General features: G+C 48.9%; 2 protein-coding genes across 2 annotated transcripts; one reads left to right on the plus strand and one right to left on the minus strand.

Moving 5' to 3' along the window:
• Positions 1-295: 295 nt before the first annotated feature.
• Positions 296-2,012, minus strand: LOC147978503 (uncharacterized). Its single transcript, XM_087546330.1, has one exon. It carries the CDS (start codon positions 1,674-1,676, stop codon positions 378-380), a length of 1,299 nt encoding a protein of 432 aa, XP_087402456.1. The 5' UTR covers positions 1,677-2,012; the 3' UTR covers positions 296-377.
• Positions 2,013-6,177: 4,165 nt separating this feature from the next.
• Positions 6,178-9,411, plus strand: LOC125527703 (ankyrin repeat protein nuc-2). The gene is made up of 11 exons (XM_087546331.1): positions 6,178-6,407; positions 6,497-6,589; positions 6,677-6,985; positions 7,157-7,296; positions 7,362-7,448; positions 7,664-7,795; positions 7,875-8,027; positions 8,354-8,455; positions 8,544-8,723; positions 8,905-8,984; positions 9,108-9,411. Exons 1-11 carry the CDS (start codon positions 6,344-6,346, stop codon positions 9,271-9,273), a joined length of 1,506 nt encoding a protein of 501 aa, XP_087402457.1. The 5' UTR covers positions 6,178-6,343; the 3' UTR covers positions 9,274-9,411.
• Positions 9,412-19,549: the final 10,138 nt, after the last annotated feature.

The raw sequence follows: 19,549 nt of genomic DNA on the forward strand, positions 1-19,549 counted from the left end.
CGGGATGCGAACCCAGTTCGAGGTCTGGGAGGCGGTGAACCTGATCGGCGGCGGCCATGGGCGTTGGAGCAAGGTGGATACGTTGATGGGGCATGCGCGCTTCGTCAGCCGGGGCTGCTCTCCTCTCAGTCGCTCCCTGCAGCAGCCCAATGTGGAGCTCGACAAGATTGCACCTACTCTGTGACTGAGTACGCCGGGTTTGTTCCTAGACGGCCCAGGGATCCTGAGGATCACGGGCGTAGCTTTGTTTTCACCTCGTTTTACAAGGGGTGTGCCCAACTGGCATACATTGTCATTTGTCAAACCAATATATATCATATCAGATACTACTGGGTATACACCAGTGCCATTACACCTTCCAACTGTATATATGCCACTCAAGCATGGGCAGGGAAAAACCAGGTGGGTTCCCATGGACTGACCGTCGGTTCGCTCGTCTCCAATGGCTCCATTGTCCTGTCGCTCACGTTGTACACAACACAGCGGAAAACGTCATCCTGAGGCTCCCTTTTCCGTCTAGGACGCTCAGTCATCACGAAGTAGATGCAATCTTCTCGAGCTCCGCATTGGGCTGCTGGGAGCGACTGAGAGCAGCCTCGGCTGACGAAGAGCGCATGCCCCATCAACGTATCGACCTTGCTCCAGTACCCATGGCCGCCGATCAGGTCCACCCCCTCCCAGGCCTCGAGCTGGGTCCGTATGGGCCTCGAACCGCGCTCTCGGACGCCACCCTCCCAGACCACGAAGCGCTCAACGAGGGTCCGGCTTTCCACCATTAGCAGCCGCTCGCCGCACGCGACGAGGTAGAAGACGGAGCGCCAGGTTCGGTCCACGCCGTTTCTTGGCGTCCAGGACCGGGCAGGGTCGTCCACGTGGTTTCTTGGCGTGCGGCGTATGCATTGGACTGACCTGACGCGGTTCTGCTCGTCGCCGATTTCCAGGCGATGGAGCTCCGGCAGTTCAGAGCCACTCTTGTTGTGTTTATCGGTGAGGACCACGTAGAGCTCGCCTTGGAAGAGTGCAATGTCGGTGTCGACGTGGGTGGCTGCTGTTGGAAATGTCGCAGGGGGCACCCAGCACAATCTGGCACCTGGCGACGCCGTCCCGCGAGGAAAGACCGTGACCATGCCACAGTACGGAACAGCAAGAATGCGATCAGACACCACCACCTTCCTAATCCAGTTGTAGCTGCGGCAGCCGAGGTCGATCTTGAGGCTGCTGCTGCTGATGTGCAGAGGCGTGATCTCACTCTCCCCGGAGGAAGAAGGGTTCGTCGTCAGGTAGCAGCTGCCGTCGCGGTCCACGAGGAAGAACATGCGGCCCGTGGCAGTGGGGACACGCAAGACGATTTCGTGGCGGTCGAGGGGCATGCGGTGGAGCGCGCCCTCGGGGAGGGCGAGGAAGGTGTCGGCGCGGACGAAGAGCCACGCGAACGGCCAGGGCGGCGGCTGCAGGCGCGCGGCCGAGCGCCACGGCCGGCAGACGGCGCGGAGGCTGGCGCGGTCGGCGTAGGAGGGAAGGCGGGAGAGCACGAGGACCAGCAGGTCCGGCGGGAGCTCCGACCAGGGCGCCCTGCTGCCAGCTGGTGTAGTAGCGATTCGAAGCAGCCGGCGGCCGCGCCGGAGCAGGGCCGCCGTCTCCTTGCTGATTCTGGAGCCGAGGCCGGCGCCGAGCATCACCGTCGCGTATTTCCTAAGCGGGAGTGGAAAGCCGTCACAACCACCGCTCGACCTCGGCGCAGATCCGCTCCACCCCGCCGCTGCGGCCCTCCTCAGGTCGCTTTCCGAGACCCCAACCCGGCGGCGAAGGGTGATCTCTGCTGGAGCGAGTGCGGGATCGTGGCCTGAAGAGAGACGGTAGCGGCGACCTGCGGTGGAGAGGAGGTGCGGATCCGGGACGAGCTCAGGGTCAGGGGATGGATTTCACCATTTTGCTGGGTTTTTTTTTTTTGAGTTGCACCATTTTGCTGGTGAGAGGGCTTTGGACGCGCACTCTGGCTTTGGTGCGGAAAGACTGAGAGAAAACAACGGTGGGCGTTCATGCGCGTGTTGGCAGAGAGACCCGCATCGTGTTAACAAGCTGAATTTCCTCCAATTAAAACGTTTTCAATCAGGCGGTTGATCATAAAACCGTTCATGATCAAAACTGTTTAAATCATAAAACTTTCTAATGTGCATATTACTCTCTCTCAGAAAAGAGATATAAAACCGTTTAAATCACTACTTATTTCTTTGAAGAGGAAATACTTGGAAAAAAAACGTTTTACTTTTGCTTCATGTTCATCTCCTTCCTCATGTCTCTACATTTTTAATCTGAACGAACTCTTCTTGCTTCTACGTCCACACCGTTGTTTGATCTTCTCACATCCGATGCTTTCTATTCCCTTCGGATTCACATAATTTCTTTCTTCGGTGCTTCACCTACTGTGTGTCCACTACCAATACGGGATATTCCCGAGCAGACTTTGATGGATTAAAGTTACAACTCGACAGATAATTTCTTTTTTCTACTCTTTCTGTCATGCTAATTTGTTACTTACTCGGCTACACCTTTCATATCTTATATCTACCATTTTATCCATGCAGATTTGCGGATTTCAGACCATCAGATGCAAACTCTTGCTTACCATTTGTTTTGTCTCATGTATGTGCGGACGATTTAGATGTTACTGAACTTCACTCATCACATGATTCTGGATCCACAACTGCGGAACATGATTTTGTTTCGCAACAAACTTATTTTTACAGATATACAAATTCATATTCATTAATCTGTTACTTCTCTCAATCAATTGACCGTGATCATGTCGGTTTATTCGGAATAAAACCATCAACATACTAGGTGATTCTGAAATCTCTTTCTTCCATACTAATTGTTTATCTTTTTCATCGTCAAGTTACGTTATCTGAAACTTGTTGCACTTAAGTTTCATTCATGCTTCTTAACCTAGTCTTGACGTAATTGTGTACTGTAGTTATCATAATCTTATGCATTTTGGACTGACTGCTGATTGTGATACTAATTCTGGCCTAAACAAAATGCCTTTGCTCTCTAATATGAGTATGCCTGCTAATGCAACTTCCTCTGATGTACCTCTGTCAGCCAGGAACGAATATAATAAATTGTCTGAACATTTTTCTCGGCACACCTTTCTATTCCAGTCATCTCTACAAATGTTGATCACCCAATTCCGTTCTTCTAACATTTTTTGCTTTCTTTCTCACATATTTTTCCTTACTTTTTTCAGATGTCAACATCTGCTCACAACCCATAGAAGATCAACATAAGAAGGAACCCGACCCTACTGATACAGCTTACTACAACAGATTGTCAGAACAGTTCAAACAGTACATGCTTTCCTGGGACTTGTCTTATACGTATCTTCCTTTTGTACTCTCCTTCTATAACGGCTGTTTCTATTATTTACTATTTGTCTTACCTTTATTTCAGATGGCACAACAATCTTAATTTTACCGACGGCTCATTCGATTCACTTGTTGTTATGTCCGATGTTCCACTTTCCCAGATATTCCTCAGTTTCACTCTATGCCTTCACCACAACCACCTAAATCAGTGGATACTCATGCCTCGGACGATTCTACTATATGTAATCAGCACCTGCCATCTTGTGTGCCAACAAATGAACAAAATGAGGCTGATTCGAGCTAACGTGCACCGACAACTCATATGTAAATCCTCTACCTTCCTACAAATTTACTGTCACAAGTTTATCGATCTTTGCCTCTATATTACTAATTTTAATATTCTTTACCAAGTCATATGACAAGTCTATTCTAGATGTCCAACCTGCAAACACTTTCCGCTTTTGTGCTCTCCAAAAATAATTATATGCATATTCAACACGGACAACAGAAACTATTATGTGCCCATCTATTGGAACATGTCTCAATACTATCACCGAGGATACGATTTCTACAATTTACAGCTGGGAGATGGGCTTCGACATTTGGTATGGAAAGAGTTGGAAGGATGTTAAGAAAATTCAAGCAATGCATGAACTCAATTGCCTATGTGGAGTATGTCTCAATTCATTACTTATATATTTGCAACTTTTTTTGTTATGTTCTATGCATGTAATGTTTTTTTTTGCAGGTATGCCTCGTCAGAAAAACAGTAAATCCATAAGATCTGAATGCCTTTCCATGATTCGATTGACCCTTTGCAATGACAATCTATGGTAAATCATTGAGCTTCGGTCTAAATATAACCATCCATTATCAACAACTGATTCTGAAAAGATGCATTGGAAATCCCGTCGTCATATTGATATATACCTTCAAGAATTAATAACCAATATGAGAGAAAACAATGTTCACATATCGAAGGTGTGCATGTTTCTTGATACTTTGTTTGGCAGGATGGAAAACATTCCTTTTACTAAGCGGAGTTTAAAAAATTTTAAGTGGTCTTGTCAATAAAGAACTTCCTAATGATTATATAAAAACACATTTGATGTTTTCGATGAGATATGTTCTGAAGATCTTGATTTTTTTCTACCGAGATCAGGTTGAATAACAAAGTAGAATTGATACTTTACACTGGACGAATGGTCGTAGTCGATATGAATATAAATACTTTGGAGATGTTATCACGTTTGATACAACTTACTGAACAAATGTATGTGTCATGCCTTTTGGTCTGTTTGTTGGTGTCAACAACCATTTTCAAAGTATCATGCTTGGAGGTGTTTTCATGCGTCATGAAGCAAGAGAGACTTTTGAATGGGTTTTCTCTGAGTTCCTATCACTTATGGATAAGAAGCATCCTGTCAAGATACCAACAGATTCATTTCAGACTTGTTACATTTATGTCCTTCTATTTCATAATTATAGGATTACAAGATTTTCAATACACAAAGAGCCTTTTTGAAGCCCCGCGAGCATGCCGGCCTCGTTCATGACGCTGTCGCGTTGTAGGCAGAGTCTGGTACCAGCGGCAAAGCAGAAGACGACGGCGTGCTCGGTGATGTGGTTGGTGCACACGAACGATGGTAGACCAAGCTGATCCCCTAAACATAAAATAATGGAGTAAAAAGAAAATATAAAAATGATGAACAAAGATTCGATTTTGAACAAACTTAATTCGACGGATAATTTACATTCACATCCACGGAAATACAATCTAGTTTAAACACAAAGTTAAACCTTACTAACCGGACTTTACGAGGGCCAGCCAGTACACCATAGATATCCCACCGCCCATAGCGTCTAGCCCTGTGCCGTCGTCGCCGGAGTCCAGGAAGATCCTTCGCTATTCTTCAACATCGAAGTCGTCGCCACTGTTGCCTCCGCTTCACCGTTGTTGCCTCCTCCGTTGTCTTCCTCTTCGCTTGAGAGGATGATGACCTCCGCTCTGTCGGTCGGGCGCTCCTCGTATAGGCGATGCTCCACCAGCCGGCAGCAGGGCGCCATGGTCGGAGCTCCCGCCGGACCTCATGCTCTCCCGCCTCCCCTCCTACGCCGACCACGCCAGCCTCCGCGTCGTCTGCCGGCCGTGGCGCACCGCCGCGCGCCTGCAGTCGCCGCCCTCGCCGTTTATGTGGCTCTTTGTCCGCGCCGACACCTTCCTCGCTTCGGTGAAAAAGGAACGATGAAGGTGGCATGTATTCGGCTAACTCTAGTGTTTGTAGGCATCATTAAATGGTTTACGAATATAATTTTTATCATCTTTTGTGTTCTTTATACCGTCGCGATGTTGGAGGAATAGATAGTAGAAAGTTTTCAAGAAAAATGACTAGTTGGGTGGTGTCCTGGCGTTTGGAACGGTTATTATGGGAAGTCTCAGGTTGTAGATGTTGCGTTTGTTGGATCTGGCTTGCCTGCTCCCTCCTCATGCTCCTATTCGTGCTCCCACTTCATCCTGCGGCTGTCTTTTTTTCTTTTTTCTTTCTAATCTAATCATTCCCACCTCCCTTCTTATTTTAAAAAGGTAGGACCGAGTCTTATTTTGTTTCAATTAAATCAAGTCATGTATACGGGAGCACAAACGGATGCACGTGTGGGGAGCAGGCAGATCTCGTCTTGTTATTGTTGGCCGTATGGTGCCTTAGAATGGCGGGCTTGCTCGTACACGATGTTTATCCACAGCAGACACTGCGCGTTTGCCACGTGGTACGAGAGAGACACCAACAACGAAATGAGTGCGGTTTGGACCTGGGAGAGGGAGTCTTGTGTCTCGTCGCTTGCGCCTTGTGCTGGACACCACCGCCCGGCGCAGCTCCCGAGACAGCGACCGCCTTGCTCGTCTCCTCTCGCTCTCCGTCCAAGCACACTAGTCAGAGCGAACACGTCACACGGCCCACTCAAGCCTGTCTCATTCGACCATGGACGTGCCCACGCCGGCGTGCTCGCCGTCCTCGTCGGCGCAGCCTCCGCCGTCGTCGTCAGGTTTGTCTCTCGCCGCCTGCGTTGGATTCATTCACCAGCCGTTTCTTTGCTTTTTTTTACTTGGTGTATACTTGGTGTGAGAGATACAGGCGTCGATGTGGCCGTTGACGCGGGGAAAGACGACGAACGGCGGCGCCTGCTCCTCGATGCCGCCGTCGACGGCAACCTCGACCTCCTCGCCAGTACGCCCCGAAACGCCTTCAACGAAGCTTGTATTACTACTACTGTAATAAATCGACTGACAATCCATCTGATATTGCGACGTCCAGGGATGGCGCTGGAGCTGCTGCCGCCGGCGCCTAGCGCCACTGGCGCGGACGCCGCCGCCGGCGTCTGGTCGACGTGCGGCAGGGCGCTGCACCTCGCCGCGACCAACGGCAGGACGGACGTCTGCCGCTACCTCGTCCAGGACCTCGGCATCCCCGTCGACGCCCTCTCCGACGAGCGCGAGACGCCGCTGCTCCTGGCGGCCACCTTCGGCCACACCGCCACGGCCGCCTGGCTCCTGGAGCGCGGCGCCAGCCCGCGCGCCACGGACGTCGACGGCGAGACCCCCCTCCACTGGGCCGCCTACAACGGTACGTACGCACGCACGGTCCTCGCCGGCCGACGCCACCTCACTCTGCTCCGCGCTCCTGTTGCTTGCTCGCGTCGAGAGAGGCAGCGCCGCCGTGGCCATGGCATGCCGTGCCGAGCGGGCACCGGTGCGCGTGCGCGACTGACATACTGGCGCGCCCTCCGTGATGCAGGGGATCGCGACCTGGCGATGCTGCTCCTGTGCAAGGGCGCCGACGTGGGCGCGGCGAACCCCCGGGGCACGGCGCTCCACGTCGCCGCCATGCGGGGGTGCCCGCAAGTCATCCGCGTCCTGCTGCGCCACGGCGCCGATGTATGTGCGGCCGTTCCTATGGTGCGTGCATTTTGTTCATGGCTGACCAGCTTGCGATTTTGCAGCCCAACAAGTTCGCCAGCCGTGTCTTCACGCCCTTGGTCTCGTCGCTTCTTGGTGGCTCCGTGGAATGCATGAAGCTGCTCATTGAGGTGCTACATTGCATTATCTTCTGCTAATTGATCTCTAAGTTCGTGTTGATTGCACAAATCATACTACCAGTTGTTTGCGATGTCGCGGTAACGGTTTTTTGTAAGTAGCACTTGCAATGCTTGGATTGCTGGAGTTCCATAGAATTTCCGCATGCATTGCGCCTATCGAATTCCCTTGTTCTAAACTGAGACTGTTCTGGAAATGTTAACTATAGGGTGGGGCTAATGTTCACGCCGGTGGATTCAGCGGAGCGACCCCTCTGTTGTTAGCGTGCAGCCGCCGTGGCAACATCGGATTTGTCAAGTGCTTGTTGAAGGCTGGAGCAGATCCGAACATTCCTGACGAAGTGAGCATACTGAGTTTTATCCTTATGCCTGAACAAGAATGTTCCCCAGAAAACTCATGGTTTCTGTACTCTGTAACAGCTTGGTAGGTTGCCGATAGAAATCGCCGCGGTCCAAGGTGGAAAAAAACTAGTTCAACTTCTGTTTCCTGTGACTCGATGCCCTCCAAACATGTCTGGCTGGAGTGTTGCTGGCATCATGAGTTATGTGAATTCTGCTGCTTACAAGGAGCGGGTACGTCTTATTGATGTTAGTTACCAGTAGATACTAGCACTATTTACCAGCTCATCAACCCTTGCGGAGGGTCTTGTTTTAATCAGTTTCCATGCACTTGAAATGTAGCTAATTTAGTACTCCCTGTGTCCCAAAATTCTTGTCTTACATTTGTCTAAATACGGATGTATAAGTCACATTTTAGTATTAGATACATCCGTATCTAGAAAAATCTAAGACAAGAATTTTGGGAAGGAGTGAGTACTAATTGGCTTTGCTCGTATCAACACAACACTCCATGGTTATCTGGTAATTGGTTGCCGTAAAACTACTTTCTCGGTTTATAGGTGAGAAAGGATTCTTGTAAGAGGAAAGCTGAACTAAAACTAGAAGGGAACAAGGCCTACGAAATCAAGGACTACGACACGGCTATACTTATGTACAACATGGTAATTTCTTTTTTTGCTGTTGATTTTGTATGCACATGTTCAACATGATAGTATGTACAACATGGTAACAATTTTTTTTCACATTCAGGCACTGAAGTTCGATGATCCAAACGACATAGACGCCTCCATATATGCAAACAAGAGTCTCTGCTGGCTGCGCCTTGGTGTCGGCGACGAGGCGCTTTCGGACGCCCAGGCCTGCATCAGGTTATGGCCTGACTGGGGGAAAGGCTACTACCGCCAAGGAGAGGCCTTCCGTTTCCTGCAGGTGATCATCGCTCTGCTGTTTGCGCTTCCCTTCTGTGCTTCAGAGGTTCAGATTCAGCCATCCAATACCCACCCATCGGTCGGCCGATCCGCTCAACTAACCATTGGGTGCCGGCCTGATTTGATTCACCCTTGTTCTTTCTTGGCTCATCAACATGGCATCTAATCTGCGCTTGTGTTAGGACTACGCCAGCGCTTACGCCGCGTTTGTCAAGGCATCGGAGCTTGATCCGCAGAACCCTAAGATCGCCAACGCCCTCCGGTAATCCATTTCTGCACTTGCATCCTCACATGGTTACACGCCATCGCCATCGAACAAATTGAAACTTGCGTTACAAGCGTGCATGGTGGCCCGCATGACAGCGGCATGTTCATACCTCTGCAGGGATCTCTTGGAGCGCACGAAGGGCGCCTTGGTTTCGCGGCGCCTGGAGGAAGGGGTGCAAGGAAGAAGCCAGGTTCTGTCTGGGCCGTGTGATCAAACAGTCCGAGAGCAGGGCTCTTTTGTGCAGGCGCTAGGTAGAGGTCAGCCACTATCCAGTGGCCAGTAGGAAAATGGTGAAGCGGTGAGAAAACTGTGGCGGGAGTCGGAGGCTGTATAGTTGTGTTTCTGGCGGGCTTTGTGGTTTGGTTTTGCGCGCCTGTTGTTGTTTAACGCACGTGGGGCTCTTTGTTTCCTGGGCCGTATAGCACGTCGCCTTCCCCCCAATGTGATGATCCCCAACCCTGCATACCTTTTGAAACGGGCCTCGCCTTTCCCAACGTCATCATCGCACTATGCTTATGAAGGCTCTATGCTTATCGGGCCGGATAGCGGCCCAAGCCTGCTGCCAGGGCGCTCAGCAGCCATGAGAGAGCCTTTGTGAACAAAGAAAGCCCAGCGTGTCTACTGGGTAGTAGGGGTGAAAAAGCTGGAGCTCCTCCAGAAAAAAAAACTGCTGAAAAAGAAACTGAGACACATGTGACGCAGCACGAAAGGCGTGGGGCTTTGTACCGCAAGGGCTCACATGCTCCTCGGACCGGACTGGCTGCCACAGTCTTCCATGCAGCCACTGGGCCTGGCTCCTCGCTCGGTCCAGTTCATCATCAGGGAAGGGGGGTTGCGTTCCTACTACCGGCGGCCTCGTTGCTGCTGCTGCGTACGCACTCCTACTGGTATTGGTAATTGGTATGGTAGGCTTGCGTTTGGAGGCGAGCGTACGGGGGCATGTTTGTTCCGCCATCCCCATTCCCCACACGACAAAGATGCTCTCGCTCGCTTCTCGGGCCTCCCATGGCCGGCTTCACCGAGTTCGGAGTCCAGAGTCTAGGCTCCGCTTCTGCCTCGAGACCACAAAACTACTCCATCTCTCGACCTGTTATGAGAGTAGTCTCTCTCATCCTCACTGTAGCAGTAGTTATGGTGGGTGATTAGGCATTTTAGGCGCGCAGCAAATCATGCGGATTGGCGAGCCAAAGTACACGCATAATGCATCTGCATTCATATCATAGGCTAGGCTGCCTGGATAGACATAGCCGGCGTGACAGCAGGCAGCATCGCGCGTACTGCGCACATGCATGCCATTGTCGCGTCCCACCGGCCGCGGCATTTTCTCCGCGCCGGGCCATTACTGGTTACTGTAGCAGTAGTTGGAGCATCTGCCTCCGGACTCGATAAATCCGACCCATATACGTCCGCGGACGCGTCCTCATATTTTTCTCCTGGCATTCACATATCTTAAATTCATGCAAATCCATGCACCTCGATCATAAATGACAGTGTGACATAAATAAAAAATGTTGGTACAAAGCATAGATAATGTCATGTGCTCCATAAAATTATTGAATAATTGTGTGTCCACATGATGATCTCGAAGATTCTGATGCGTGTGCAGAAAGTTCATGAGTTGAGCCGCATCTTAATTTTTCAGGATTTCTACTTGTTCTTCAGGTGCTTCAAAATCATTTTGTTTGGGCTACTCCATCATCCTCGTTCTCGACAATCATATCGTGCAAAATAACACAAATACACAATATGTCATCAGTTACCAGAAAGTTTCTGATTTTCACATCATTGCAGCGCTCCGCACAATTTCTCAACGAGCTTGAAGCACACCAAGTGCCCTCTGCACATCCTTCCTAGCCGCTTCCTGCATTGTTGTAAAGTGGCTCTGTTTATTGCCATGCGGTTCGGAGATGGTCTTCACAAACACCGCCCACTAAGGATAGATATTATCGGCAAGATAGTATCCCATTTTGTTGTCTCGGTCATTGACGATGTAGTTGCACCACAGTGATTCCTCATTGCAAAGTCTCCTGAACACCCGAGATCGTTGAAGCACATTGATGTCGTTGTGAGAACCCGACATTTTAAAGAAAGCATGCCAAATCAATAAGTCATGTGGTGTCGCCGCTTCTAGTATGATGATGTCCTCTCTGGTGTGACCTTAATACATTTCCTGCAAACCTTTAGGGCAGTTCTTTCATTGCCAATGCATGCAATCAATTAATCCGAGCATTCCTAGAAACCCCCTTGCCTCTTCAATAGCCAACAACTTCTCCGTGTCCTGCGCATTCGGTTCTCTGAGATACTCAGGTCCAAACCTCCACCACGGCGTGGGCAAACTTGACAGTAATCTTCAAGCACGTGCTCTCCCGCATCCTGACCCATCTCACCAACGGCATCTGTAGTAGTACCAAGTGCAAGCATCCTCAGAGCTGTCGTGCATTTCTGCTTGGCAGAGAAAAAGAGTTGTCCGCAGCAATCTCTTGTGAGCTTGAAGTAGTCGTCGTCTGTCTCCACTCCCTCCACAATGCGCAAAAACAATGGTTTCCGCATGCGAAAACGGCAATGAAACCACGGATCATCCGGAAAGTAGGATTGAGAGCAAAGTAGTCCTTGTGCAATAGCTTTGCTCCAGACACCCTATCTCGGTTGATCACTCTTCTCCCTTTGATTGAGCACTTGAAGTTGAGAATATGCTCCACTTGCCGGTCCATTTTCTCTTGCATGCTCACGAGCTTGATCATGTCCACTTTGAAGAACTCATCTTGAATCATTTGATCAAGCTCCGTCGGTCCATACTGCTCGTGCGACGAAGCATTGGAATCCATCGTTTTCCTCAATAAAATCACAAAATATCCGATCGAACAACGCGTCGAGCACATCAAGCGTAAGGCGGAGCCAGAGAGTTGCCGGGCGTGTACTGGGGTGGCGTCTAGGCCGGCGACGAGGACGGGAGAGAGGACTACTCTGCCGGAGCTGGCAGCACAGAGGCTAGAAACGGTTGCGGAGCGCGTGCGGCGGCGCAGCTGCGAGACGAACGGCGTGAAGGAGGACGAAGGAAAGAGATATCAAATGGATCCGACAGGTCTTGAGGTTGATTTTGATGCAATTTACGGTGGGATCGAGCTATCAGGTCCGACGTGACGGGCGTGCCGGCCCATGCGTATGAGACGAGTTTGGGGCACCAAATCATGCTCTGCTCTTATGGTGGGATGATTAGGCGCGCAACAAATCATGCGGATTTTTGAATGTTGGTAGCAACGTCTACCAAATTCATTGATTAGTGAGAGGAAACGATCGAGCTACAAGTGTACACAAGGTGAGTAGCCGGCGAGCAAGCTCGACCAAAAGCCGAAAGCAAAAGCAAAGAAGAAAGAAACCGTGATTAACCGGGGTTAACAGGAAGAAAGAAATCAGCCCGGGTCAAAAGGAATGCCTGCTCCTGCCATGTTCCAAAGCCGTATCTCTTCTCTTGCTTTCTCGATGAAGCGCTCCCTGCCCAAGTATTCTTGCTGAAAAATACGTCTATTCCTTTCGCGCCATATCTTTCATGCCATAAGTTGTATGATGGACAAGGTCCCTTTCTTCCTGTCTTCTCGTGTTCTCGTGCCCTGCCATGACATGCTATTAGCCATGCTTTGATGGAGACCAAACCATCCCATGATGCCGGCAGTAGCGCCGGTGCGTATGCGAGTTGAGCGATCTTCTCCCAGGCATATCTCGACCAGGGACATTCCAGTAGCAAGTGTGTTGGGGTTTCAAGATTCCTTTCACAGAGAAGACAGAAATAGTTGTTCTCCCATCCTCGACGCAGCAGCGCATCCGCGGTTAAGATTTTGCCCAGCATGACTGTCCATAGAAAGAAGCGGCATTTACCCGGGGCCCATCCTTTCCAAATGAGATTGTGCCCCTCAGGTGTCACCGAGCCTTCGAATTGAAGCAGATAGGCGGACCTGGCGGAATATTCGCGGTTTGAGGTGAACCTCCATGCAATCTCATCTGGCTGGTTAGGCAGTAGCACCACCTCGTCCAATTTTTCCGCCAGGTTAGATAGCTCCTGTAGCATATCTTCGGTCAGCCCATGAGCAAGATCGCTCAGCCATGTCTGCTCTGTGAGTGCGTCATGCACCGTTCGGTTTTTCCTTGCCGATACTGCAAATAGGGCCGGTGCTAGGATTTTTGGGCACTGCCCGTGTAACCAACGATCTTGCCAGAAGCGGGCCTTCCACCCGTCGCTGAGTTTGAGCTTCGTTGCCATGGCAAACAACATGCGTTCTTTTTCGTCGCACGGTAGTGGAGACCGTGCCCAAGGGCGGGGCGGGTCCTGCCATGCCATCCACAACCATCTAAGTCGGAGCGCCGTACCAAATTTCCGTAGGTCCAAAACCCCTAGACCGCCAAGGTTTTTGGGACGGCAAATTTGAGCCCATCCCACTCTGCATTTGCCGCCGCTACACGTGCCCTCTCCACTCCACAACCAGCAGCGGCATAATTGTATGAGACGCTTTAGGACCCAAGCAGGCAGCTTGTGCACCGTCATCATGTATATGGCCAATGCGGTAAGTCCAGATTTGAGAAGGATGAGGCGTCCGCTCTTGTCCATCAGCCCGCCCTTCCATGTAGCAGTTTTGTTTCCAAATTTGGTCAGGAACGGGTCAAAATCTGCCTTTGTTAGATTTCTTAGGGAGAGTGGCATTCCCAGATAGGTTACCGGGAAAGACTTGCATGGGATGCGAAGGGGTGCCAGGACAAGTGCTAAGTTGATTATTGCACATCTAATTGGCAAAGCCATGCTCTTATCCGCATTTACTTTGAGACCTGAGACTTGGCCGAAGCAATGGAGAAGCAGGTGGACCATTCGGGCATCTTTTACATTGGGGTTCATGAACATGGCGACATCGTCCGCATAGAAGGAGCAACACATTAAAGGAGATCGACCAGGTAGCTTGGTGAGTAGGCCACGCGCTGTCACGAGGCTCAGCATCCTTTGTAGCGGATCCATGGCCAAGATGAACATGAACGGGGAAAGCGAATCACCCTGCCTTAGCCCTTGTCGGTGCTGTATGGCGTCAGTGAGCTGCCCATTTATAATCACCCGTGACGTGGATGTCTAGAGCAACATGGCAATCCTCTCACGCCAACGCGCGCCAAAGCCTCGCGCCTCGAGCATGTCCAGGATGTAGGGCCAGGAAAGGGAGTCGAAGGCCTTCGCGATATCCAACTTTAGCAGGATTGTAGGCTGCTTCGCTTTGTGTAACTTTTTTATCGTGCTTTGTATGTACAGGAAATTCTCCTGTATGCTCCGTTTTTTATGAAAGCACTTTGACAATGGTCAATTAGGTTGTCTAGTTTAGGAGCTAATCTGGTAGCAAGAATCTTGGTGAAGATCTTGATGAGACTGTGCAATAGCGAGATTGGTCGGAAGTCTTTGAGCGAGTCATCCCCTTGCTTCTTGGGTATAAGGACTAAGATAGCAGTGTTTATGCGATGCAAGCCCCGACTGTCCATGTGATAGAGTTGGTTCAGCGCCTCAAACAGATCGGCCTTGATTGTATCCCAACACGATTTGAAGAAACCCCCTGAGTAACCATCCGGCGTGACACAAATCATGCGGATTGATGAGCCGAAGTACACGCATATAATGCATCTGCATTCATATCAGCAGGCAGCATCGCGCGTACCGCGTACATGCCATGCCATTGTCCCGTCCCACCGGCGCCGCGGAATTTTCTCCGCGCCGGGCCCAAGCATAATGGCAAGTACCATACGAATTGTATGCTATTCAAGCAGGCCTACGTATGAGCAGCTGGTGGCCCTGTGGTACACGCGAATCTTGTACATTCCCCTACTCTCTCTTTGGAGCGCACCGGCGTACCCCCCGGATTCTGTAGAGGACAGTGGAACGGGTTGTGGCCCCGCGGGTACAGACGCAACGCCTTCAACGAAGTGGGCAATAAAAGCTTATCTTAGAACGGTTTTGTGAGGTAGAAATATGTAAAAACGTCCAAGAAACAAGATTGAAATGCCACGGCGTGTTGGGTGTTTAGAGCAACTTCAATGGGGCGATCCAAACGGACACGGATTTTATTCGTTTTTTGTCCTTTTAGGTCGTCTGTCCGCCTAGCGGGCATGGGGTGGACAAATGCGGCTGACGGATTCACCCAACGCGCATCACATAAAACACGGACAACAAACGAGATCCCCTTCTCTGCTTCCTCTCCCGTGCGTGTCGACGGCACCTCCACCCTCTGCTCCAGCCGTTGCCGGCTGCTTCCTCTCCCGTGTGATGTGGCAGAATGAACATTTTTCTCGTCATAAGAGGTCCGCATCGCTGATGGCCAACTTCAGGAAGGTTCTTTCTGACTGTAATCTTTTTGATTTGGGCTTTCATGGTGTTCCTTGGACATATAATAACAAGCAAGACGGCAACAAAAATGTCAAGGTGAGACTGGATCGTGCGGTGGCTTGCCCCCAATGGTCTTTCTTATTCCCAGAGTGCAAGATTTCTCATATTATTAGTTCAAGGTCAGATCATTGTCCTCTGCTCATTCAATTGATGGGTTTTCCTCGTTCGGGTAAAGTAATTAAACAATTGAAGTATGAAGTCTACTGGGAAAGGAAGGGTATGGTCTTTGAGGATCAGATTAAAGCTTCCTGGAATGAAGGTACGTATGTTCAGGATCTGAAGGATGTGGCCAACAATTTGAATAGTGTGCTTGGTAAATTGCATGCCTGGAGTAGGAAGTACATTGGATATATTCCCAAGAAACTTGAGCAGGCTAGGAAGAGACTTGACGTACTCTATAAAAGGAATAATCACGATGATATGCTGGAAAGAAAAAGAATTCTCAAGGACATGGATGAGCTTCTTTTTAAAGAAGAGATATTATGGAAACAAAGATCTCGGATTGATAAATTAAATGGGGGGATAGGAATACAAAATTCTTTCGATCAAAGGCTTCCTGGAGGTCCAAAAAGAATAATATCTCTAGGCTGAGGAGGAACGATGGTACAGTTACTAAGAATGTGGATGAAATACAGGAAATCGGTAATTCCTTTTTTTAAGCATTTGTACACCTGCAATGGTATGGTTGATCCTTCTCTTATTATTCCGCTTGTCAATCCAATTGTTACTGATGAGATGAATGATGATTTATGTAAGCCGTTCTCGGATCAAGAAATCAGTGACGCCCTTTTTCAAATTGGACCCCTTAAAGCTCCAGGTCCAGATGGCTTTCCTGCAAGGTTTTTTCAGCGGAATTGGGGATTGCTCAAAGAAGATATTATTCGTGCAGTAAAAAGGTTCTTTGACACTGGGGTCATGCCGGAGGGTGTAAATGATACGGTTATTGTTCTAATTCCTAAGGTGAAGAACCCCCAGTCGATTAAAGAGTTCCGGCCTATCAGTCTGTGCAATGTTATTTATAAAATTATTTCTAAATGCCTCGTCAACAGATTGAGACCGCTTCTTGATGGTATGATCTCTCCATCCCAAAGTGCTTTTATCCCTCGGAGACTAATCTCTGATAATGCGCTTATAGCCTTTGAATGTATGCATTCTTTGAGCACGCTTAAGGACGGCCGGGGTGAATTTTGTGCTTATAAATTGGATATGGCAAAGGCGTATGACAGGGTCGACTGGCATTTTTTGAAGAGCATGTTGGGGGCATTGGGATTCGCTCCGGGGTGGATAAAATGGATTATGGCTTGTGTTACATCAGTCAAGTTTTCTGTTCGCTTCAATGGTCAACTGTTGGAATCATTCTCCCCGTCCTGTGGTATTAGACAAGGGGATCCTCTATCTCCGTATTTATTCTTGTTTGTGGCGGAGGCGCTATCTCTGTTGCTTCAGGATGCATGTTCTAGAGGTGCTCTTCTGGACTTCAAGGTTAATAGGAATGCCCCGGGTGTTTCCCATCTTATGTTTGCTGATGATTGCCTATTATTTTTCAAGGGGACTATTGATCAAGCGTTGGTAATTAAAAATGTTATTGCCTCTTATGAAAAGGGCACTGGTCAGTTATTGAGCCTAGATAAGTGTTCTATTATGTTTGGGAAGAACTGCAGTATGGAATGTCAAGTGGCTGTTATGGTAATCTTGTGCATCACCGCTGAGGGTTTTGAGGACAAATATCTTGGACTGCCGGTGCCTCAAGGGAGAATGAAGGCGGGTAAATTTCAATCTACCAAAGGAAAAGCTCTCAAAATTCTTTCAGATTGGATCGAAAAATATGCGTCTTGTGGGGCGAAGGAAACTTTGATTAAATCTGTCTTGCAGGCCCTTCCGGTGTATGCTATGGGCATCTTTAAATTTTCGGCGTCACTTTGTGAGGAATTATCGCAGATTATTAGGAATTTTTGGTGGGGTGATGAGGAGGATAGGAGGAGAACTCATTGGCTGGCTTGGGATAAATTGACTAGGCCCAAGGGTGAGGGAGGCATGGGATTTCGCGACCTCAGATTATTTAATCAAGCTCTCCTAGCTAAGCAGGCCTGGAGGTTGGTGGTTAACCCTGAATCCTTGTGCGCCAAGGTGATCAAGGCAAAATATTACCTCCTTGATACTGTTTTTCCCCAATCGACATCTCTCTCTTGGCAAGGTATTGTGCATGGGTTGGATCTGCTAAAATCAGGAGTAATTTGGAGAGTGTCTGATGGGTCTAATATTAATATCTGGAGAGATAACTGGCTCCGTAGAACCTCTGGGCTTAAAGTTACTGCAAGGAAGAACAGGACCAGAATTAAATGGGTATCTGAATTGATCTTGAGTGGTCCTAGGAGATGGGATGAGGATTTGGTCAAGCATTTGTTTTACCCGCATGATGCGGAGGAGATCCTTAGTTTGCACATTCAATCAGTAGGGGATGGTGACTTTGTTGCTTGGCATTTTGAGAAGAATGGGTTGTTCTCGGTTAAAAGTGCGTACAAGCTTGCGCTCAATCTTAAGAAAAAAGAAGAAGATGAGGGGCAACATAGTAGGGCTATGAGGGGGGAGAGAAAAATTTGGGATTTGATCTGGAAAGCCAATGTTCCTCAGAAAATTCATATTTTTGCGTGGCGGGTAGCTACCAATAGCTTGGCTGTCCAGGTTAACAGAGTGGTGCATCACCAAGCTACGGTTAGTACTTGCTCAATTTGTGGAGTGGAAGATGAAAGTACGTTTCATGTGCTTGTCCACTGTCCAAAGGCTTATGCTTTGCGTATGGCCATGAGGGACACTTGGGAATTACCTGCGGAGGAGGTGTTCAGGTATACTGGACGTGATTGGTTTCTTATCCTTCTGGATCAATTGAGTCCTCTGATGCGTGACAGAATTATCTTCATCTTTTGGAGAGCCTGGCATTTGAGAAATGATTTGATTTTTGGTAAGGGGAAGGAATCTGTCACAGGCTCTGCTAGTTTTGTGGATAATTACTGGTCGTCGTTTGTTGCTTGCCATTCCTATCCACTGGTGGACTCGGAGAATAAAGGAAAAGGTACCGCTCCTGGTCTAAAATATGTTCCTAATACCTTGGGAACTCAGGTGGCTTGGCAACCCCCTCCTTCGGATTATATCAAGATAAATGTCAACGCAAGCTTTGTGGAGAGCATTAGCGCTGCAAGTGTGGGTGTGGTGGCTAGGGACTCCTCTGGAAATGTCATTGTCTCCTCTTGGGATTTCATTGGATGTTGTAAAAGCGCGGAGGAAGCGGAACTTCGGGCTTGCATTGCTGGTCTCTATATAGGTATTACGCTCCATAATCCTATAATTTTAGAGACTGACTGTGTGCTTGTTGCTGCGTCTCTTGCAAAGGAAAGTTTTGACAGGTCAACGCTATTTTATTTGAAGAAGGAAGCAATGAGTATCTCCAAGATGCTACCTATGGTCAAAATTTCAAAGATTAACCGGTCAGACAATGTGGTGGCTCATCTTATTGCTAAGTATAGTTTTGATAATAGGTCAGACGGTATTCTTGTTAATGATGTTCCGGCCTGTGTGATGAATTTTGTAATGAGTGATTGTAATAACTCTGTTGGTTAATTAATATATGAGGACCTAGACAAAAAAATTATTGGCGTGTTTGATAGGCTTCATACAAGCCAACCAGACAAAATGGACTGTTTGGTTGCCTAGGTCACATCAAAATGTTGGCCCACACAAACCTTAAAGCACCTTTGGGCCTGGCTTGGGGTAACGACCGAATCAGCTGTTTTTCCACAACCAGGATCGAGCGATGCATCTCGTGGAGGTAGGCTCGAGATGTCGCTTTTGTTTCCTGAAGTGTTAACATAATTACCCTCACCACTCTCTCTCTCCCCTCTCTTCACTCTCCCCAGTCTCACAACGATGGCAGTGAGCGGCGGAGTGAAGAACTGTAAGTTGATCATTGGCGTCGATCACTGACTTCACCATCGCACTGGCAGGAGTTCGGCAATGGCGGTAAGCCCTTTTTCCTCTCTTTCGATTTCTGCATTCGATTCGTGCATTATATTCGAGCTCTAGGGATTGGATTGAACGTGGGAGGCTCGAAAGGGGATTGACACCACATCTGGATTTAGGTAGTACCGATGGATTTCAGGGT

This window comes from Triticum urartu, chromosome 3A (genome assembly GCF_056163025.1).
Source record: "Triticum urartu cultivar PI428250 chromosome 3A, HENAU_Tu73, whole genome shotgun sequence".
Classification (NCBI taxonomy): Eukaryota; Viridiplantae; Streptophyta; class Magnoliopsida; order Poales; family Poaceae; genus Triticum; species Triticum urartu.

Coding starts and splice junctions, on each gene's coding strand:
- LOC147978503 (XM_087546330.1), bottom strand. CDS start 1,676: ATGCTCGGCGCCGGCCTCGGCTCCAGAATCAGCAAGGAGACGGCGGCC.
- LOC125527703 (XM_087546331.1), top strand. CDS start 6,344: ATGGACGTGCCCACGCCGGCGTGCTCGCCGTCCTCGTCGGCGCAGCCT. Junction 7,796..7,874: donor ATCCGAACATTCCTGACGAA/GTGAGCATACTG, acceptor ACTCTGTAACAG/CTTGGTAGGTTGCCGATAGA. Junction 8,028..8,353: donor CTGCTGCTTACAAGGAGCGG/GTACGTCTTATT, acceptor CTCGGTTTATAG/GTGAGAAAGGATTCTTGTAA.